General features: G+C 47.2%; 1 protein-coding gene across 1 annotated transcript; it reads right to left on the bottom strand.

The window, feature by feature from the left end:
- Positions 1 to 464: 464 nt before the first annotated feature.
- Positions 465 to 20968, bottom strand: LOC144146206 (uncharacterized). The gene is made up of 10 exons (XM_077678170.1): positions 20944 to 20968; positions 15431 to 15594; positions 14162 to 14387; positions 10750 to 10899; positions 9854 to 10077; positions 8700 to 8800; positions 6256 to 6361; positions 3778 to 3945; positions 1294 to 1410; positions 465 to 671 (listed from the first exon to the last, which is right to left on the bottom strand). The coding sequence occupies exons 1-10, from the start codon at positions 20966 to 20968 to the stop codon at positions 465 to 467; spliced, it is 1488 nt and encodes a 495-aa protein (XP_077534296.1).
- Positions 20969 to 21294: the final 326 nt, after the last annotated feature.

Genomic DNA, 21294 nt, shown 5'->3' on the forward strand with positions numbered 1-21294 from the left:
CAGCAGTGTAGAAGCACTGAAGAAAATACAGAATCAAGCGCTTTTTCGTAATCCGCAAATGCAACGTGAAGTGGCTCATCACAGTACACGGATTTGTGCATTACCTGATTTACGAAATGAATGCATTCCAGCATTGAGCAGCCTTTCTTTAATCCAGCCTCTACTCCCTGTTGTTGGCAATCCAGTGTGCTACTTTTCCGGTTATTACCACTGTAAATAACTTGTATAAAACAGAGTAGGGTGATGGTTCTATAATTATTAAGCTCTTTGACAGCGCCCTTTTTGTGCATCAAAACTACGTTAATATTTCCCCGTGACAGGGGTACCTTAAAACTTTTGGGACATTCTGAGGCCCACATTTTTTTATGTCGGTGTAATACAAGAGCGGGATCCAACACGGTAAGTGCTTTCGAGTGCTTTAATGGCTCTCCCCGGCTGCGCACCTCGCCGCCGTTGGTGCGACGTTAGACAAGCATCGGGCCCGTTAGGCGGAGGTTCGGTGTCGGCGTTTCAATGTGTCGCGTGGTGTGTCTGAGGACTTCGGTGAATATGTCGCGCACCGCGGCCACCAGTGGGAAAGGTCGCTCCCCGCACACGCCCAGGGGGTCGTCCCTCTGCACGTCATCCACGTACACGCAGTCGGGAGCGAAAGCCGCCAGAAGCTGAGGGACCTGCGAGAACACCGCACAAAGCAGCCCATATAGGTTGCACAGTGCGTGGAATTTTGAATCTCATTAATACACACCGTTGCTCCTAGGTGATGTGTGTGCGTCACGCGTTGCTTCGCACGTGGTGGTTGTTTGGACGCATGCATGCTCGAAGATGAGCGCATAATTTGCTCATATTGATTTGGATTGGTTTGGAATGGATTGTCAAACTAGCGCATTATCCGCTGTGCCACGGAAGCGCTCAATCCATCCCTTCTTCTCCATGGGTATGGACGAAAGGTGACGGAAAGGAAGAAAGAACACATGTGGCACTTGCAACCGAAAGATAGGAGCTTATGGGTCGGGGTGAAGCAACTAAAGCTGAACCAAATCACCTAAATGAGGACGCTTCGCATTATGGGCCCGTTACTAACAGGCCACATGTCCTTTCGTGATGGGCCTGTTGCATACACTTCCCATATCCTGCGCGATTGGCGGACTTTTTCCTGTGCGAAATTTTCCGGCGAAATTTGACGAAGTGTCTTCGAACTTTTCCCAAAACTTGACGAAATTTACCAGCGAAAATTGGCGAAATTTATCCGAACTTTTTTAAAGACTTTGCTCCACGTTAAGGAGTCAAGAGTACCTTGATGCGCAGCGACTGATAGTCGTCGTAGGCGACCCACTTGGTGTCGTTCACGAGGTACCAAGAGGCCGTCAGATTGTCGTAGCTCCTCGGCGTGTTCTTGTACACGGAACAGAGCTGCAGTACATTATTAAGTTGTAACGTGCAAACGCACTGCGTGCGATTGCCAAAGTATGGGTGGCAACATTGAGGGCGACAGAACATAACGTAGTCCTTCACGTCGCTTCCACTGTACATGAGGAATCAAGGGGGTTAAACCGAACGTATCGGTCACTGGCCTCGCCTTCTTCTCCTTGTTTAAAAAATGGTTCGGTTTTGTCGTTCCCTGTTTTAATACTTTGGAAGAACGCAACTCTCGTCCGGCTAGGAAAACAAGTTGGTGGTGAATTCCCTCCCCCCTTCCCTCCCCCATCAGGAACCTCCACGGGAAAGCGAAGCAAGGCTCGCCTCCTGTCCAGAAGGCGATGTCTGCTACGAAGTTATACTGATCTGGCGGTGGACATAGCTTTTCTTATTCCAACCAGGTTCTTAAGGATGTCTTGTCTAGCCTAGAAACCTTTGACTAAATAAATAACAGTGTACGGCTTAATGCGGTAGGTGGTTCTCTTTCGACTGAGGCAATGTTGCGACAAGCAACAGTGGCCAAAATATAGACGATCAAGGTGAGTTGAAGTGCAGTTACATCGTCACCGCGAGCGAAGGGCACATACATTTTGCATCACCACGGCAAGCGAAGTTTTGGAAGTGCGCGCGAACTGTATTTAGGCCGCACATTTTAAAACTGGTCTTTTTGCCTTATGGGATTTTTAATCCTTATGCACTTTGTTTTGGCCTTGAGAAGAGGCTCCGAGTCGACTGTAACCGTCATGGCCAAAAGAAATATGCTGTAAAACCAATTCACTAATCAATTAGCCATTTCAAGTCACATATTTACATCCGAATAAAGAACAAGAATTGTTAAGGACATTGTTGGAAGTACCTAGGTGCTGTTGACTCGTACCATTTTTAAACAAATACGCAAACCTAGAAGTATGTAAACTTAAAATTCAGTCTTTACAATTCGTCTTTTATGAGCACATTAGCCGATGAAATGCTGCTATTTTGATAAATCGTGTGGCTTAATTTGAGCAAATTACGCTTCATAAGTTATATTTCGTGCAGCGCCAATATTCGGAATTTATTGGCTTTTCCAAAGCCCATTAGGCACAATGCTTCACGTAGACGATACTTCACTCACCAGTCTGTCCAATTTATATTGTATTATTGCTCATATTTGCAATAATTTGATGTATTAATGTGGTTCATGACGTACAAATTTAAGTATCAAACTTACATTTAGTTTTTTTTTCTATTCCGTGCAACTTCTGGCGCCCTGTTAAAAAGTCGAAGGTGTAAGCCATATTCTGGTTCCACAACCCATTAAATTCTTTTCTTTTTCATTCGAACGATAAATACGCATATAAAGACACGTTTATCCCTATCAGAAATATTCTTACCCGCTGTATTTTAGCTGACACTTTCTCTTCGAGCAATCTGCAATGTAGGCGATAGCCAAGGTATGTATTGTAACATTACGGGAAGTTTGGGCTTACGCGAACACCAGAGTAACTTAAAAAATGATGGCGACATTTTGTACAAACACAAAGACCATCTGACACGCGAAGTGTCGGGTGCTATCATATAAGAAAGAACGTGGGCACGTGCGCAAGTAAGCCCTCTCTGACGCTGTATGAACAGGAAAAAATCTAACGCCCTTTCTGGAAGTAAGATAGTTAAAACGCAAAGCTTTCTCCGATACAAATACAAAGTCCATAATGCCATCAACCAAAGCCTATACCTAGGATAACGCTGAGCCAACCGAATGTGATGTTATGATTTTGTATCTATTAGTTTGTGACTGGGCCATCTTGATGGGCTGCTTCGGTAAGCTCAGCGTTGTCGTTGATTTGGGCTTCCCATTGGTTATGCGTGTGGCGTGATCAATGTGCCATCTGTGCGCCTATTAGAGAATGCTTTTATGACCATCATCGCTCAACCGTATGACGCTAAACTGTGTTCGTCTACTACAATGGAACCCTTATGCATTTGAAGATATCACATTGTTTATGCGGCGTGTGATTCATGTGCCCTATGTGGAGACCAATTGTGTAAAGTTGGCTTTCCTGCAGTAACGTTGACTTCTCTGCAGTGCGTTTCTCACACCGGCACAATTAAGACATAGAAAGCTTCGCTTTAAACAACTTTTCTAGATACGTCCTAGCCATGTGCTCTGTGCTGATGCCTTTTATTCTGGTTTCGTGCGTCAATTTTTGTTTTTGTTTCCACTACGCGAAATTGTACGTGTAGGTTTATATTTGTGCTCCTTTCACTAAATACTAGTTCCCAGTCAGCGCCCGTCCTGTGCTACCCCGCTATGCCCTGTGTATTTTTGCGCTGTGCCACATCATCAAAGTGTGTGTGAAGCAAAAGAGGTAATTGGTTTACGTCCGAGCCGGGCACGGCGGAGCGCACGAAGCGCGCGAGCACTCCCACGCCCGTGGCCTCCGTGGGCAGCAGCAGCCGGTACTCCATGCCCCAGGGAGTCAGCGTCCAGCACACGCTACGGTGGTGCGACGGGCCGCGGACCTCCATCGCGAACTCCAATGCCGCATCCTGTTAACCACCAATAAGAGCAATTCATAGTTTATATCACGAAACGATACGCATGACAAAACTCGGCCGTTTGCCTCGCACATAATGACGTCGAAAGAGGATAGCGTTTCTGCCACCCCTGCCAGGTAGCGCCTAGTTCTTTCTCCCTGCTACCTCCTACACTCTTCCTCTTCCCTCTTCATCCTCTCATTCACTTCCCCTCTGTCCCCGTCCGCCCCTGCGTTTACTATTGCTGACTGAAACCTACCCTCCCCCCTAAAGATTCAGTTCTCTTCTATGCTCGACTTCCCCAGTTATCTGTACCCGCTTCCTTCCTCCAAACTCCTCCCACTCCTAATTTTTTCAGCCTCCCAAACCTATATTTCCCCTCCGACCCTAAATCTTGTCCACCTACCACTCCCTCTCATTTTCCACTCCTCTTCCTGTCTCCCTTCTATTCCTTTCACCCTCTTCTATTGTCCTCCTTCTTTCCTCCTTTTTTTTCCTTTCCTCCTCCACCTATTTCCTTTCTCTCCTTTAATTCCCTCCACCACCACCACTAGTTCTCCTTTCTCTTCCTCTTACATTTCTCATCATGGAGCACACTGTAAATAACGCGGCGAATTTACTCAGCGTTCCCCGCGCGGAGGTGCCTGTCGCCGGTGGGCGCGTCGGCGGTACGGTTTTGTCGTCTGCTTTAGCGACGGTTGTTCTGGGCCTGTTTAGGCGTAGCTTCGCGTCCATTACGCGCTTCCTTCGCGCGGCTTGATTAACTTGTTCGACAGCACCTCCTTCGTAACCCGGACCCGACGGAATTAAGTGGTCGTGCGGCAAAGATACGTTAAGGATTGGTTTTCAGGGAGGGAAAACAAAGTTTAGAGACCACGTAAACAAACGTCTGGCGCTAGAGAAGCGCTACATTTTGGGCACTGCTTGCCATGAATGGGACTCCCGTTTTCTAAATTGGTGAATACCGATTCGGTTGTGTTTTAAGAGGTATTACAAAAGGCGAACGGAGCAACTGGTTCCCATAAATAGCGATTATAAAAGCTCCGTAGCTTTCTCGCAATTCTCAGACTTACTAAACTAAGTAGTTTTAATCTACCTAAATTTGGAATCACTAAGCTCACGTGCCGAATTGTTTCGGTGTCTGCGCTTGTGTCACGCGTTGGTGTAGCCCCGAGCTAGCACATCAGGATGGCTAGGTTCCAATGCCTCACCCTTCGAAAGACGCTCCTCTCCGGGTTTTTTTTTTTTTTTTTTTGCCAACGCACGGCCGGGCTAGAGCGGCGGACGCCGCCGCTCTAGCCCGGCCTTGGCCGATTCTGCTGCGTACGGGACGCCGGCCCCGCGAATTCCAGGTAACGGCGGGCAGAATCTCTGGTTTCACTCTTTTTAGAGCCACGTGCATAAATTAAAGAGACGTCGCATGGGCAACTGTTGTGGATGTCGTTTAAGGGACCCTTCAACACTTCCGATAAACGTTTTCACTCTTTCCTTCGCTTCTGGAAGCACTGCGAAAGCTACAGTTATCGCCAGCACGGAGCGGCACTGCGTGATTTGCTCGTCGCACCAGATACGCCTTCCATTTCTGGTTTGCTTTTGTGCCTTTATTTTTAAAGTTGCTATCGAAAAGCGTTCATTGCTGCAACTGAAGGAAAGCCGGCCAACAGTCGCTACATGGCCTCAGTGACGTAATTCGAGCCATAAAAAAACGTCAAGACCGGGAAAGCGAGAAAAATCTTTTGAGTGAGTTTACAAGTTATCTGATGGACATAGAGCAATAATTTTTGGCTGAGGTACTTTGCGAACCCCTCATCTAAGTACTGGGTGTGTTGAGTGACAACGTACTTCAAGCCTTTAAGATTTTTAAAAAAGTTGAAAGAGGTGTTGCAGGGTCCCTTTAAGGCTTTGCTTTCCAATCCCCTTCACAACATGGATTGGAACCAATTTTTTTCTAGTTCCTGCTCAAGCGTTGATGGGAAGGGGATGAGTTAGGTAATTCCCGTGTGTTAACTTTAGTGGTAAAATTTTTTTTTATCCGAAAGCATTTTAAAATTAGTTGTAAGACATTTCAACACACGCCCCTGAAGGTCAACTCGCACTTAGCTGCTACCTCTGACTGCCGCTTTTACGAAAAATGTCCTGGAATGTTCTCCGCACAGCTAGTAGGGAAAGAAGATGCTTGTAGTTTGTTAAACTGTGCGTTTAATAAAAGGTTTCGGTGTGCCGTTTCTCAAAAATTGCGGTGCATTTATTATGTTTCGCCGGCGCTGATGTGTAGAAGGTCGTCACGCCTTGAGAACCACAGCAGACAATCACGGGACGTACCAGTGAGTATTTCTTCTTGCTGAGGTGACGGAATGGGTTGGGTACTGACGTCTCCATCCTGGAAATGGATGGCACGCTCCGGTAGATCACGGTAGTGTTGAATATCCTGTGAGAGAAACGTCGTCCCACGCCACGCACGCAGGAAATGCATAAGAGATATGGCTAAATATAAAGTGTGGCTCGAAGCGGAGGCCAAGAGCAAAAGACACCCACCGCAAAACAGCTGTAGCTTCGCTACCATGCAAGCGCTAAATTTCCCCATGGGCAAGAGGGTTGTCAAAGAAAGCACCGACATGCACGTAATATGTAGCGCAAGGGGAGGCATTTGTAAATGTCTACGTTGCCTTACACGGCGTGTATACTAGGTTTCAAAATAAGTACTTAGGTGACAATGCCTCTCAGTGGCAGCTGAAGAGACACTTGTAATTTTGCCGGCTGTCACTTTCTAGTGTTGGGTACAGTCGAACCTCGTCATAGCGAACACTGATATAGCGAATTATTGGATATAGCGAACTAAATACGAAGTTTGTTTGGTCACGCTTCGTTTCAATGGCACCTATTCTTCATATCACGGAACCGAAACCTCGAGAGCAGCGCAATATCGGCTATAACGAAGAAATATTTGGTTCCCGAGAGACTCAAAACTCGACAGCTACACTAATAAAAGCACAATTAAAAAATTGGGGCAAAACAACCATCTTTTAGTAGCTTGAAAAACTCCATAAGTGGAAAAGGCCCTTTATCGCATGAGCACTCCGAAAAAACTTCATTCCGCTCAGACTGTGAAAAGCAACCAGGCAAAGGTCAGATCCTGCTTTAAGGGGGCCATGAAGACAAAACACAAGTTCGGTTCATTCTAAAGATTGCCTCGTTAGAATCAGCCTGACACCACTTATAACACACTCTGAATTCGTTCAAATAAGCTAAATAATTAGGAACAAGGGGAATAGCCTTGCGACTCACTATCTCATTTCCCGCAACAGATCCTATGATGTCATACCAGCCAGCTCTGCGATTGGCGGAGGCTGTAAAAAGCAAACGCCAATTAGGCAGAGCTTATAAGCTTGCCGAACGAACTATTAGCGCTTAAATTTAGGGCACATTCTATTTATAGTAGTAAGAATGGGGGGATAAACAGTGGAAGTTACGAAAGCACTTGTAGACATAGAAGTACCGATGCGTACTTTGTTAGTACTGCGAGCACTAGGCTTGTTTTAGCTGCACAGCAGTCCGCCGCTTCCGAGTTGTCTTACACGCACTGGCCGATTGGCGTAAGCAACGTTGTCTTACGTGATCCCGTTTGTCGAGGATATTCCATGTTCCACGAAACGATTACTTTCTACAGTAATAAAAACAAGCGAGGTGCAAATACGGTCAAAAAACAAAGCAACGACATACAACGGTTCATGCATGAGTACGGTAGCGCCATCTGGGAAAACTGACGGCAAGCAGCGCTGCGGCCGAACCACGCAGTGCAAGTTCGTTTGTATAAGCGCGCTTATGACTTCATTGCTGACGTCCCGAAAACGCATGATTTGGCGGGTGAATCAAAAATTTAACCTAAAATGATTAATTTCTCAGTGAATACGGCATCATTTGCTGCCAGACAAGCGCTAGGAGCTTTATAAAACACGAAATCTTTCGAATAAAAAAAACTTGTATTTTGTCTTCATGGCCTTTTTAAGTAAATAAGAACGCAGGCATGTCTTGCCGAACAAACTTTGTTCTGTTGTAATTTCACGTTCTCACGTTCCTGTCTGTTTAGTTTGAAATGCCGCAAAGGGACAGATAAGGATTACCTCGTTTATAGTGGGTTCTATGCCTAAAACAATGCGATTTTTATCTAGGATTGTTGCGCGAGCCAGATTGCCGATTTGTTAGAGACGGTTTTTACCTCTACGGTTACAACGAATATCGGATATAACGAACTAATTTACTGCCCCTATACTACTTTTTTATAACGAGGTTCGACTATACTGATATTGCCTGTTTCGTTATACATATTGTCGTGTCTGATCTTGTCGTGTCTGTCGTGTCTGATCTTGTCGTGTCTGATTATACATATTGTCGTGTCTGATCTATGCAAGAAGTTTGAAGACGACGACAACGAAGGGAACACCTCCAGCCACCTCTCTTCAGGCCGTGCTGACGGACTGACGACGACGACGATGAAGAAAGTGTCTCGGGCAGTTGTGCGCGACAGCACATCCGGGCGAGCAAGAACGCCAGGCTATCGCGTGGTGTGCCGAAGCAAGGGACTGCTTCGCTGAGTTGTTGGAGGCACAAGTTCGCCTTATTAAATTACCTTCAACCCCTTCACTCACCCGGACATTTCATCTCCATTCGTGCTACGTCTCAATATCGTTGTTTCAAATTAAGTGCTTGGATGGATTTTTTGCGGCCGGTATTCGCATGCAACCAAGATTTCCCGCCGCCGCGCTTACCTAAGCAAGGATAGCAGTTCATGGAATGAAGCCTTGTAGAGAACGTTGTAGTCGAAGAGGGAGCAGAGCAACTTCTCATCCATTAGATTCACTCTCATTTCCTGTAAAAATAACAAGATATGAACATCGCTAAAGCACATATTTTCATACTCCGGTGCATGACCTTAAGAACTCCTACGTCACAGTTCTGCGGTGGTCTGTCATAAAGCACATTCACAACCAACGAACGTGAACAACAGAAAATTTTGTTGTGTATATTATCAGTTCAAACTATCTGCACAGTAACAAACGATACAAAGCCACCTTAGTACAAATAATGGTCGCTGGAAGTTCCTAAGATGGCGTACAGCTGCGATCTATTGAAAAATTATTTTTAGCAGCGGAAGCCGCGCCCCGCTTACTTTTGTCCCAGGCTGTATATCATCTCAGAACGAGATTCGTACTCAGCCTCATCGCCGATCAGCTGAGACACTATTGGGGAAGAGAAGCCAATGTGGGAAAGGGATTTTGCGTCACGAAGATTGAAGCAGGAGGTGGAGGACGTTCTGCATCCCCTTTTCTACTCACGGAGCTTCGCGATAAAATAGGCGGTGTGTGGATTACATCGAATCATGGACAAAACCGCGGCAATACGCATCAAACCCTCGTGATAACATAATCGCTTTATTCAAATGCTCGCCTTATTCGAAGTTTTAGAGGCGAAGTCCCTTAGAAACTCGGGCTGTCGGCATCTCTTATTGCCGTCGCCGTTTCATGTTGTCACGGCACTAAAAAACCGAAACACTCGTTTTCCAATGTCTCGCGCTAGAACGACTAGTTCTTGAATGACACGAGACTTTTACAGCAAAGCTGTATACCTCTACCAACAACGGTTTCATCTCCGTGGGCAAAAACGCCAAGGCGCCAAGAATACACTTACACACTTCGCCCCCTCCCCAGGTTTCACGTTAGTGGAGATGGCCCAGGATTTTTTTGTATGGTCTCCGCTGCAGAGCATGAAGAGCAAATAATCCCTGCTTTCAGCGAAGTACCGCTTATAGCAATTCAGTTTCTTGTACCGAGGGCTGTGTTATAGTGAGTGTTTCGGTGCATCTAAAACCTCTACCGCATTTGACAATAGCGTCGCCAGAGATCGGCAGGTGGCGCCCCCGTACCCTGAGGATGTGCCGGTAGGCCATGATGTTTCCGCGCGTGACTCCAGCCAGGTCTACGCAGAGTCCGTCGAAGTTGATGCGCAGGAGCAGCCGCCTCACTTTGTCCACCAAGGCGTCGCTCGACGGCTCCTGCAACCGGAACTGCTCGATGTTGCGCCACGTCAGGAGGCCGGCGATCTTGAACGAGTGCCCGTACTGCAGAGCCTTGAGTGACAGGAACGCGTCTGCGAAGATCGAAGGACAAAGCTTTCGACGGACGCTTTCTCTAGCCTCGGACCCGTTCAGCAGCGTTGAGCAAATTCAGATGCCGGATGCTTGACGCATGGCTTGCCAAATCGTCTTTGCCCTTCCGACAAAGGCAGTGCCGCCTTTACAGTTTGTATACTGCAGCTTCCTTCGCCATTTCGTACAGTAAGTAGCTGTACAAATTCCAGAAAACAGTGTCTTGTCTGTTGGGCACAGCCCTGGACTAAAGCAAAAGCACATCTTGAAAGATCGCTTATTTTCATCTCCTGCGCCCATTGCCAGGCCGTGCACGCAAGGAACTTCCACAAGCCAAGTTGCCGCGTCTCAGTGTAACACGCCGGCATGGTGTCAATCTGAAACTAAAGCAGCTACCCAACAGACCGTTATTCAATTATTCAATGGCAATTTCTGTGGTAATTAAGGCGTCATTTGATGAAGGTTGATTTGCAGTTTCAAGTTCAAACGGCAATGATACTGGTTTCTCACGCTTTCGTAATTTCTTCGTTAGTAAATTGTTGCTGCTAGTATACGAATTTGGTATATTTATATTTACTGCAACGATAACCTACGGACCTAACTCGACTCGTTTTTACTCTGTAGTGTTCTTTTAATAAAGACCGTAAAAACTGAAGTAACATTTGAGTACTTGCCGTATGACCGGACCGTGAACATGACTCTCGTCTGGTCAAATTCAACAGCATCCTTGATAACAATCACGTTGCATAGGCTGACTGGATATGGGCCCTTGTAAGTGGTTGTCATGGAACAGACAACGTTCAGCCGCTCTGGCAAGGCGTGGCCTGCGTTTAAGATCAACAAAAAAGTGTTTCAAGGCCCCTTTAAAATACGAGCAACAGAGAGCAAGTATTTTAAGGCTAGCCTGTCCGCTCTAATATATTCAGGAATGGACACCTCCAACGGTTGCTCAAGTGGAACGAAGCACATGCAGTTCTACCTCGAGTGGTTTGTGACCCGCAAATTAATTCGTTGAATAGTCAACTTCGCGAAATCGAGGAATTATTAAGCCTATAGGCAACAGCAGGGGGACACAACTTTTTTTGTTAATCAATAAATTCATAAAACCAGATTTTGTAAAATCGAGGATCAAATGTATTCGCTAAAATGCGTAAAGAAAGCAACTCGCTGTGATGGATCCGTTCATTTGAATAGGGTCAAATGATTAACAGTAATTTAGTTCGTAGTTCTAACTGCGCGATTTCATTTAAATTATTCTATAGAGCAATTACAAAACACAGTTTGAGAACGACAAGCTATACGTGTCGGCGACCAAAAATTCTGTCACTGTGTCGAGCAGAAACGGCTGCAGTCGTTCAAGTGAAATTGCAATGCAACGAACTTCTCTTGCCAGCGAAATATTTACACGACAAAGCTAATAATAAAGCAGTGAGCAATAAAGCTATAGCATAGGTACGCGGCTGGGCAAAGGCCCAAAGAAGTGCGTCCACCGACACCCGCCAGTTGAGAATCCGAGTGATAAACCGCAACACTTTAAATAGCACGAAATCAATACTTAGGAAATCCTACAAAAGGCGACATTTCAGAAATAGTTTGTGTATTGCATTACTTGCATAGACGTGTCCGCAATGGCGTTGCTGCTTGCGTACGAATCCTTGGCATTTGGACCCCAATGAACAAACTTGTTTAGACGATTACGTTAAAATCAGGCCACGCAAAGCTGACCTCGTCAACACAATTTGTACCGTAAATAAACGAAGTCATTGCCTGTATCAACCGCTATTGCCCTCCTCTTTCATGTTTCTACTAGTCTTGAAAGAGCTACAGATTTACAGCGGCTTTTGGCGTATGTTCGCAGTAGACGTCACTGCTTTCGCGCGACTGAGATACTCTTTTTCCCATCATTCTCATTGCGTCACCTGCTGTCTCCCACAGCCCAAAGCGATGTTCTTTGCCGCTTATAATCACGGCAGTTTCCTGCGAACAGTAAACATCAATAAACTTGTTCCTTCTCATTTTCTCTGTGCGCACTTTCTATCTGTACATTTAGTCGTTTCCGTTACCTTACCTGACGCTTTTACCTTCACGTTGGCAGCCGGTGATGTCAGCCCGACGACATGCGGAACGGTGTCGTGCCCGGTTGTTTCGAACTTTATACGCTTCCTTCTCAACGTTCCTGCACTTGATGTACGAGGCGTATCTGCGCTGGACGGCGTGAACACGGCCGACGTCTTTGCAGTATCGTCAGAGCCCGGTTGTCCCGTGAGTGCATGCCCCTTCCTGTCTGAAAACAACTGGCCTGTCATGGTTTCTCCGCTGTCAGGTCTTTCCGGCGTACCGCTGTCCTTGGAGTTTACAGGAGTACTTGTAGATGGGCCGATAGTAGTTGTAGACGTGTGTGCTCTCAACTCGTCATTTCCGTATTTGTATCTGATTTCGATGGTCTGCTCATGAGTGCGTTCCTCTCCTGACACCTTAATTTCATGCGCTGTTGTCTTTTCTAGCGTTGACCTTGTTTGAGCAGGGTCGCCAGTTCGAACTTTCCCATTGCTTTCTTCAATTCCCCTTGGAGGCAGGTCTAATTTCTTAGGAAGAGATAATTGAGATTCGTTGGTGGGCGCATCAGCCGCGCCTGACATTGGTATTTTTCTCTCCGGTAGAATCTCGCCGAAGGAACTCTTTGAAGAGGGTTGGTGGGGTTGCCAGTAGGTGTTACTGCTACTGTCAGGATGCACTGTAGTTTGCCTTGATACGCTATTATTCTGGCTGCTGTCTACGTCATGCTTCCAAGACCCGTTGAAAGAACTTCCGAGGGACAATTCATTTCGTCCAAGACCATCTGGGGCCGAACGGCTAATTACCCTCGAGTCCAGTTTTCGAAGCTCGATATTTATTCTGGCTTCGGATTTCCGGTCAGAACTTCTGGTCGGTTGTCGGCTCGCCGTTTGTCGGTTGCCATTGTCAATTGCCGTTATCGACTGCCGGTTGCCGTTGGAGTTCGGGCTAATTTCTCGGCGGGATTCATCTGATGGTTTTTGAAGCCCCCTAGACGCTCGCAAACCTTCGTCTTTCAGCCAAAAGTGTTCTCTGTCCCGCTTTCCTGAGTGCCTCTCACTGCCGTTATTGTTAACCAAGTCCGCGTCGTCATCGTCATAATCGTCGTCATCGTCATCGTCGTCGTTAGAGTCGTCGTTGGCCCGCCTTCCTTCGTGAGCAACTATTCCGCCTCTCAAATTGACGCCAGTTGCCCTGTTTTCGCTTCCACCGTTTTTGAAAATCAATGCCGGCACAGTCGACTGAATTAATGTCGTTTTACCTTTTGGTGACGACCTGCTCGTTGCTAAAGAGGACTGAGGGTGCTTCAGCAGTGCGTTTGACTTCGAAGACATGCTCACCATGACGGTGACCGGCTCACTTGAGACTTGTCCCTGTTTGATTGTGCTTGCCTTATCTGTTGCTAACGGCACCTTCGATGAAAGATTGAATGACTTTACGGAAAGAGCTCCTGCCGAACTTGTTAGCGGAATCTTCCGTCCAGTTATGGCGCTAAAATATGGCGTGGTTCCCCTTTTTTCTATCAATTCTTCCCAGGACTTCCTGTCGCGCGCTCTGTGGGCGAACAGCCAGTCCAAAATGCCGATTTCATCGGTTCCATGTTCTATCTCAGACGTCCCGCTCCTGTCAAGAGCTTGGTCTTTCCCTCCGAATAACCGAGTCGAGTATCGCCCAGACTGGAAGAGACGCGCCTGGGAATCTTCCGGTAGTTTCGTCTCTTCTTTCAGCCACGCTGTGGGCAAGGCGCTTTTGTTTGAAGCCTCACAGTGCGAAGAGTTGAAACAAGATTCGTGCGTATGTACTGTGCCGATATTCAGCCCCAACGTGTCCGTAATTCTAGCGCCTTTAACCTTCTCAGTCACGCGAGCCGTGCTCGGCTGGATGGAAGTCGGATTTGCGCGGAACTCTTCGTCACGGCGGTGGAGACCACGCGCGACGGTGGACAACACGTCCTCGGCGAGTCCGCTCTCATCTCGCTTGCCGGCACTCGTACCGGCGGAGTCGAACGCCGATGGCACAGTGCGCGCAGACCCTGTTGATGCACCTCCGGCAACGTCCCGCACTGTTGCCCCGGTGATTTTGAGTCGTCTGCGGAGCACACGTCGCACTCGGCGCCGGCCAATGTGCCCTTTGGCCATAGGTCCTTGTGGCGAACTGCTCGCCTGAAGAGGCTGCGGTGGTGGTTGCTGGACCATTGGCGGCACATGCGGCTCAGGTCCAGCTCTCTTTGCCTTCCCAGGAGTCTCCTGGGCTTTCCCTGTAAAAGGTTTATTTCGAGATCACCAAACAGGGCAAGCATATGGCGTTCGCGTGCTAAGAACCGACGTATATGCAAAGGGTCCCACGGAAACTTTCCATCTGAGGCGGTATTGTCGTGTTTGTCCGTTTTGAAAACGTGCGTTTTGCGTCCGTTTTGTTGTGACGTACTTCCAGTTGTACGAGGGCTTTGGGTTGACTTTTGCGCAACTGTTCTTGTAAACACATTTTAAACGAATAAGTCTATTCTAAGCTATCTTTTATGCGTTTATCATTTCGCCGGCGAACCAACAACAAGGCGACGAAAAATCGTCTGCTCCGTGAAGCCGCGGCTCAGCTCCGCCGTGCTTGTATGGCGTCACATGCGGGTGTTCGCTTTTAGCCAATCAGGGCTTGCTCAAAACAGACACTTTTGAAACGGACACAAAACGGGCAAAACACAAGAATACCGCTTCTGGTGACAGGGGGAAGCCATGAAGAGGCGACGCCTGCTGACAACGTAATAAATAGTCAATACTGTATTCGTTTGCATAACTTAATGACTCAATCGAAAATCTTACAACCACACTCTACCATATTTCTTACGCGTCGTGATGAACAGATCCGAATAGTTCCGATTCCTTTTAGTGTCAAACACTCGTATATACCTAGTTCTTCCGACTCGAAACGTCAACGACACGCTACCTGCGAACCGTTTTCTTTCAAGCCGCGACGCTGTAGCTGAGATTCTACGTCTAACAACGTGCTTTCGGCTTGCCCCGTGCCGTACAATTAGGAGAGAAACGAAATGAGGAAGTGGCGCAGTAAGCGCACCGCGGTAAAAAAAAAAAAAAAGAAATCTTTTGCATCTGCTAAAGCTTTTGTATCTCTTACGGATGGGAAATGGCTCGCTTTGTACGCGCCCAAAGTAACCAAACCTTGCTTCGGCATGGTGCTCGGCTGTCCTTCGCGCAGCATCCGCTTTGACTTAGTCTTCGACCGCAATCGTGCTAGCGTCGTCGTCGAGCGGTGCGTGCGACGTGTCACGACGCGAACTCTTCGCACGGAGCCTTTGGTGGCGGGGACGCGGCTCCCGGGATCGTGCGGGGAGGGCTGCGTTACTCCCGCATCCTCATCCGGGGCGGCTTCGGCGGCAGGCGGCGCTGACGGCTGCGACTCCCGTTGTTCCGCTTCATTGTATGGCGTAGACTGCGCGATGTGCGAGCTCGCTGCGGGTGCATTCGAAGGTCCCGAAGAGGGAAAGAACGATATTACAAGTGCCCAGTATTCATCAAGTGTAGCTCATATTTATTATGTGAACAGCCCGCGAACACGTGGGGCTTGAGCTTCAATGTTTGCCTGAACAAACATTCTATTCTAATGTAGTTACTGGCGCCGGCGGAGTACAGTCGCCCAAATCTTTAACTAGCGCGCGCGAGCGACGACCTTTCTCTGCATGAGCGCCATATGACGGGGCCAAGTTGCAAGGGTGTTGAGGCTAAGCGCTTGCTCAGAAAGCGCGCTCAGCTGGGCCCATCGTCTGCTAGGCTGTTAACGTCACCCCATACAATCGTGCTCCAAACGAACAGGCAGCGTGAGTAAGCGAATACTTTTTCGCAAAGTTTATGCTCCGAAGGTCAACGTTGCCGCAACAAATCGAGAAAAGTAGATCTGAAGATACCCCGAAGACGCCCAACCATGAAGCCGAAGAACATAAATTATTCATGTGCTACTTCCTGGCGTAAATGCTTTTTTCATCTGTAGGAAGGTCAGTTATTATCAATTTATCAATCATGTGTGCTGCAACGCTGATCTTCGAAACATAAAATACTAGCAAAATCATTCGCTTACTCACGCTGCCTGTTCGTTTCCAGCGTGCTTGTATGGGGAGACCTTCTTTAGAAGGAACAGCCTAGCAGACCATGGGACCAGGTGAGCGCGTTTTCCGAGCATCCGCTTACACCCACAACCTCTTCGCAACTTGACCTCGTCATATGGCGCTCAGGCACAGAAAAGTGGTCGCTCGCGCACGCAGTTAAAGACTGGAGCGACTGTAATATCGGATGCTGCATAAGAAACTGACAATACTTCAAAGAACATGGTATACCCTCGTGTGAAACATATTAATTGTTCTTTTTATGAATACTCTATCTGTGGTGAGAACTCTAGAAAACAGACGAGACACGGTAATTGAAAATGCTGATTAGAATTTCTAACTAATACTCTGCCTTATTTCTTCATTTAGGCCTGTGATTGCTGATAAGCAACCTGAAATTTGAAGTCTAGAACGAGTGTATAAGCGTTCCATTTCGTATTTCAGCGAATTCGTAATGTTCGCAATACAAGTTATAAAACTGGTGATCTATCCGACGGTAATATATGGCTGCGGCTTCTCGAACAGAATATATTCTGCCTTCTATCCTTAAAGGGGACATAACACAAAAGACAAGGTTCGCTCGTTCTAGATTAGATAATAGAGAAAACGGCGGCGGCTCGCCAGCCACTTCTTCACAGTCTCCTTATGACGTCACAGCGAATAGTCTCTGTGATTTGCAGCTGCCGACAAAACGTACCAACAGTCTTTATTACGCTGTTGTAATGGCTTCTGTGGTTCTATTTCGTGGAGCCGCCTTAATGCTATAACGGATTTGCAACTATTATTCTCTTACTTCCCCTATGACCTCAGTGATGGCGTTCTGTGGCGGGAGATTTGAAAGTTTGTTCGCTCCTGTCCCCACTTCTGTTCAACTTGGCTCCCCTGCCGTTGCCCAAGCTTTCCGAGTCAATAGATGGTCTGGGCCGCGCATTGTATGCCGACGACATTACCGTCTTGAATGCGAGGGCAGGGTCGAATGGCTGGATGGAAGACACACTTCAAAAAGATGCCGACACGGTCAACAGCTATGAGAAGGCCTGTGGCCTTTTCTGTTCGCTTCAAAAGTCGAAGCTGACCATTTGTCAGACCACGTTCATCAGGGAAGCGAGCAGAAGACATAGTAATCGCTCTGGGGGGGATCTGTATCCACCCGGTACCTCAATTCAGGATCCTGGGCCTCCTGATCAAGGCAGACGGCAAGGCAACGCCCATGATCAGAAAAAGCAAGCTGGCGTCAGACCGGATCTTGAACATGATCAGATGCGTGGCACACAGGTGGAGGGGTCTGAAGGAATCGGACACGTTGCGCCTCGTTAAGGCCTTGGTTATCTCACGAACTGTCTACGCAGCACCGTACAAGCAACTCCGCCAAAAGGACCTCATACAACTTGACACAATAATCAGGAAAGCCACGAAGCAGGCCCTCAGTATTCCCACAAATCCATCCACGACAAAACTACTTCAAATGAGTCTACAACACAGCAGCCGAGCTCGTAGAAGCCCCCCTATCCAATCAAATGGCCCGCCTTAGCCAGACCAAGGCGGTCAGAAACGTCCTCCGCAAGATGGGATTAAGAATCACACTACACCCGCCACGGCCAATTACCGGAAGAATGGACTGAGAAGCTGGAACGCAAACCACTACCGCACAACATGAACCCCAAAAGACACGCCGGACGACGCGACGCCCGGGCAAGAACCTTCTTCAGGACCCTGGAGGAAGACGAAATTGTCCTATACACAGACGCCTATCTACCCAGACACTCCACGAGGGCAACGTTCGCGGTCGCCGGGCTGGAAAAGCTGGTCACTTGCGCATCAATCAACACTCCGTCTTCGGAGGAAGCAGAAGAAGTGGCAATAGCCCTCGCACTCGTGCAACCTAACGTCACCAAGATCATTACGGACTCACAAGCTGCGTACGACTACATATGCGGCTGGGCGTCCTTTGCGGCACTAAAAATCCTCGAAAAAGCTACGCCTCCTAAAAAAAATGTAACTAGTTTGGATCCCAGCCGACTACTCAGTTGAGGGCAACGAATATGCTCAGCAATCGGGCCGAGTGCTAAACTCCCGGGCTATCGAGTAGGAGGCAAAGGGATGGAAACCCAATTACAGGGATGGTAGGGAGACATTCCAACACCACCACTATTCCTTGACCAGAGACAAACAAACGATACACAATTGAACCTCGTTGTAACGAACATTGATATAGTGAATTATCGGCTATAGCGAACTAACTAAATATGGACTTTGGTTGGTCACGCTTTTTTTCAGTGACACTTCTCCTTTTATAACGAAACCGAAAACGTGACAGCCGCGTGATATCGGATATAACAAAGAAATATTTGACCAGGAGGCTGAGAAGATAATTGTAAAAAGCCCGGTAGTCCTGAACTGAGGCCATTTTGTTCGTGGACATTGTGGAAAACTTCATCCTGTTCAGTGCTGTGAGAATCCACCAGACGCAGATCACATCCTTCATCAAATCAATAAGGACGCAGTCCTGTTTTGTCTAGTGAACTCTGTTCTGTTGTAATTTCACGTACTGATGTTCCGATTCATTGAGCTCCAAATGCAACAAGGAGAAATGTAAGGGTTACCTTGGGTATAATGGGTTCAAAGCCACAAAAAATGCATTTTTGTATTAAGTACTTTTGTGAGAGCCAGATTGTCGATTTGATTTGTTATAGCCGAGTTTTCATCTACTGTTATAACGAATGTCGGTTATAACAAACAAATTTGCTGTCCCGACACTACTTCTTTATTACGAGGTTCGAATGTACGGTTTTGAAGGTACGTTGCGCTTGCTGTGAACACAGAGACGGGCACGGAAAAAAAAACGTAGACTTTCACGAGAAACGTAGTACGGGCAAATCCAGGCAGGCTCCTTCCTCCATCCCTGCCTCCAGAGCAGAATATACCCAGAAAGATACGAGAACACATGCCCTCATGCAACGCACTAGGCACCCTCTGACGCGTTATGGCTTGTATTCACTGTAGAGGCGCGCATGCGGGCAACCATGTGAGTGCGCCGTCATTGGTTACGTCGTGCTCCGCGGGATGGCGGTACTTGTCCGTGCTAAGCATGTGATGTCTGTTGGACGTTCTAAACTCTACCAAAGCGAACGCAAAGTAATGCCTCGAGTCTATTGTGAGTGCGATTAAAAGCACCCGTGTTGACACCACCAACGTTACTTATTCTGGTAACGTTGGACACCACCGTTGAGAACCGGGTTGAAACAGAGCAGACGACGCACGCCGGTTTTTTTTTTTTTTTTTTCGGCGTGCGGGCGCAGTGGCACAAGCCGTGCCATGACTGGGGCGCAGCGGCCATGTCTGTTGCCGTTTCTAGTTTTGCCAAGCGAAGGAAGTGATAGCAAAACTTTTCAATGAATACTACCAATAGGAGAATGCAATTTCTTCAAAAACTACTCCTCCACCTTTACCCGTAACTAGTCCCCCTACTAACCCCCCTCCCCCTCTCCTTACGATCGAGCAATGGGAGATCTTGCTATCCAACCCCACCCTGGAAGACCAGGCTTTGACTGATCCACAAAGCCCTTGCAGCACTGGAAGCATATAGAACCCGTGAAGACGGAGCCACCCAATCGGGTGCTCAACGCGCTCGTTTTCATTATTGATCAATAAAGTTGTTTCTCTCTCTCCAAAAATTTAGGGTTCGTTTATTTTGCGCGGGAAAACAACCTCCTTCGGGGCCGGGGTGGAGTTTGGCGATTTATCGGAGGCTACTTATTTTAAATAAAACGTGTGTGTTGTCTTCACGGTAAATATTAGAGTTTTTGAATTTCCACCTTATGCTCACTTGTGGCGCCCGCCACCGCTGTTATACTGTTTCACCCGAAAGGAAAGTTTTACTTAACTATTTGCTGAAACACCTGAAGTGCATTTCGTGGCAGAAATGCCATGATACGCTTTTATATTGTCTGCTTATACGTGCTCTAGTGAGCTATAGAAAACAAACTGGGTATGTGGAGTGCAATGTGGAGTTTAAAGCTTCACGGTTTAACTGCTTTAGGAGCGCTCGTGTGCAATTAAATTACTCAGAAAGGCGATTTAATTCAGGAAACTATTGCTGCCTCAAGCGCTGTTACTGTCACATTACTATGTAACGACAATAAGTGGCTGCTGGTAAAATAATGAGGTTCGTTTAACCGGACAACAGTACGCAATTTTAGCGACAAGTTCCGAGAATCGTATACTAATGCGTCAGCAGTCCTACGCCGCTTCTCTTCTTTGTTTTTTTTCCTCCAACAAATGATGCACATTTACATTATTATAACGCTTGAAGGTGTTAATTTTGTCAATTGTACGTTTTTGCACAAATACAGGGATTTACGTGGCCGGTGTTTATTCACAATATTTTTTTTTTCCGTGTTTCAGTTTGTTTTTCAGAGAACCTTCTTTTCCCTTCGTCGTGTCAAGACGGTGTTAAAAAAACATTTCTGATTTGGTTAGTTCGTTAATAATGCTCCAGGATTTTTTTGTTTGCTTGTTTGTCTTTAAAAATAATTTTCGGCCAACTATTTTCATTTACGCACGATTAAATGTGTTAACTTTGCCAATTGTGCATTTATGTGCAAATGCAGGGCCTTGCTAATAAAACCAGACTGGCCGCTTCGAGAACGTATGTCAGTGACGTTCACAGCGTTCAAACGCGCGTTGAAGTCACGCTCCTTACCAGGCGGCTTGGTGGGGATCATCATGACGAAGAGCGGTAGGCAGCCGGCGACCAACAAAATGAGAGGTAGGTATGCAAAGATTATTCTGACAGTGGCCATGTGTGAAGGAAAAGAAACGGGAAACGGGGTCAGAGACTGCTCGATAATCCTGTTCTTTCAAAGGATGTGACGCACTCTACGAAAGCCACCACCTAATCCCAGAAATTTCCCCTCCATGCGTACATCCACAGGAGGGGAAAAGTCGAACAAGAAATAGGTCGTGTATCTGCCTGCTTCGCTGCAAATGTCGCTGACAGGCGATAGCCTTCCGCCGCCCCTGCCGTGCAACCCCCTCCCCCCTGTACGATCCC

Source organism: Haemaphysalis longicornis, unplaced genomic scaffold (assembly GCF_048455015.1).
Source record: "Haemaphysalis longicornis isolate Haplotype H1 unplaced genomic scaffold, Haemaphysalis longicornis Haplotype H1 scaffold_7, whole genome shotgun sequence".
In the NCBI taxonomy this organism is placed as follows: Eukaryota; Metazoa; Arthropoda; class Arachnida; order Ixodida; family Ixodidae; genus Haemaphysalis; species Haemaphysalis longicornis.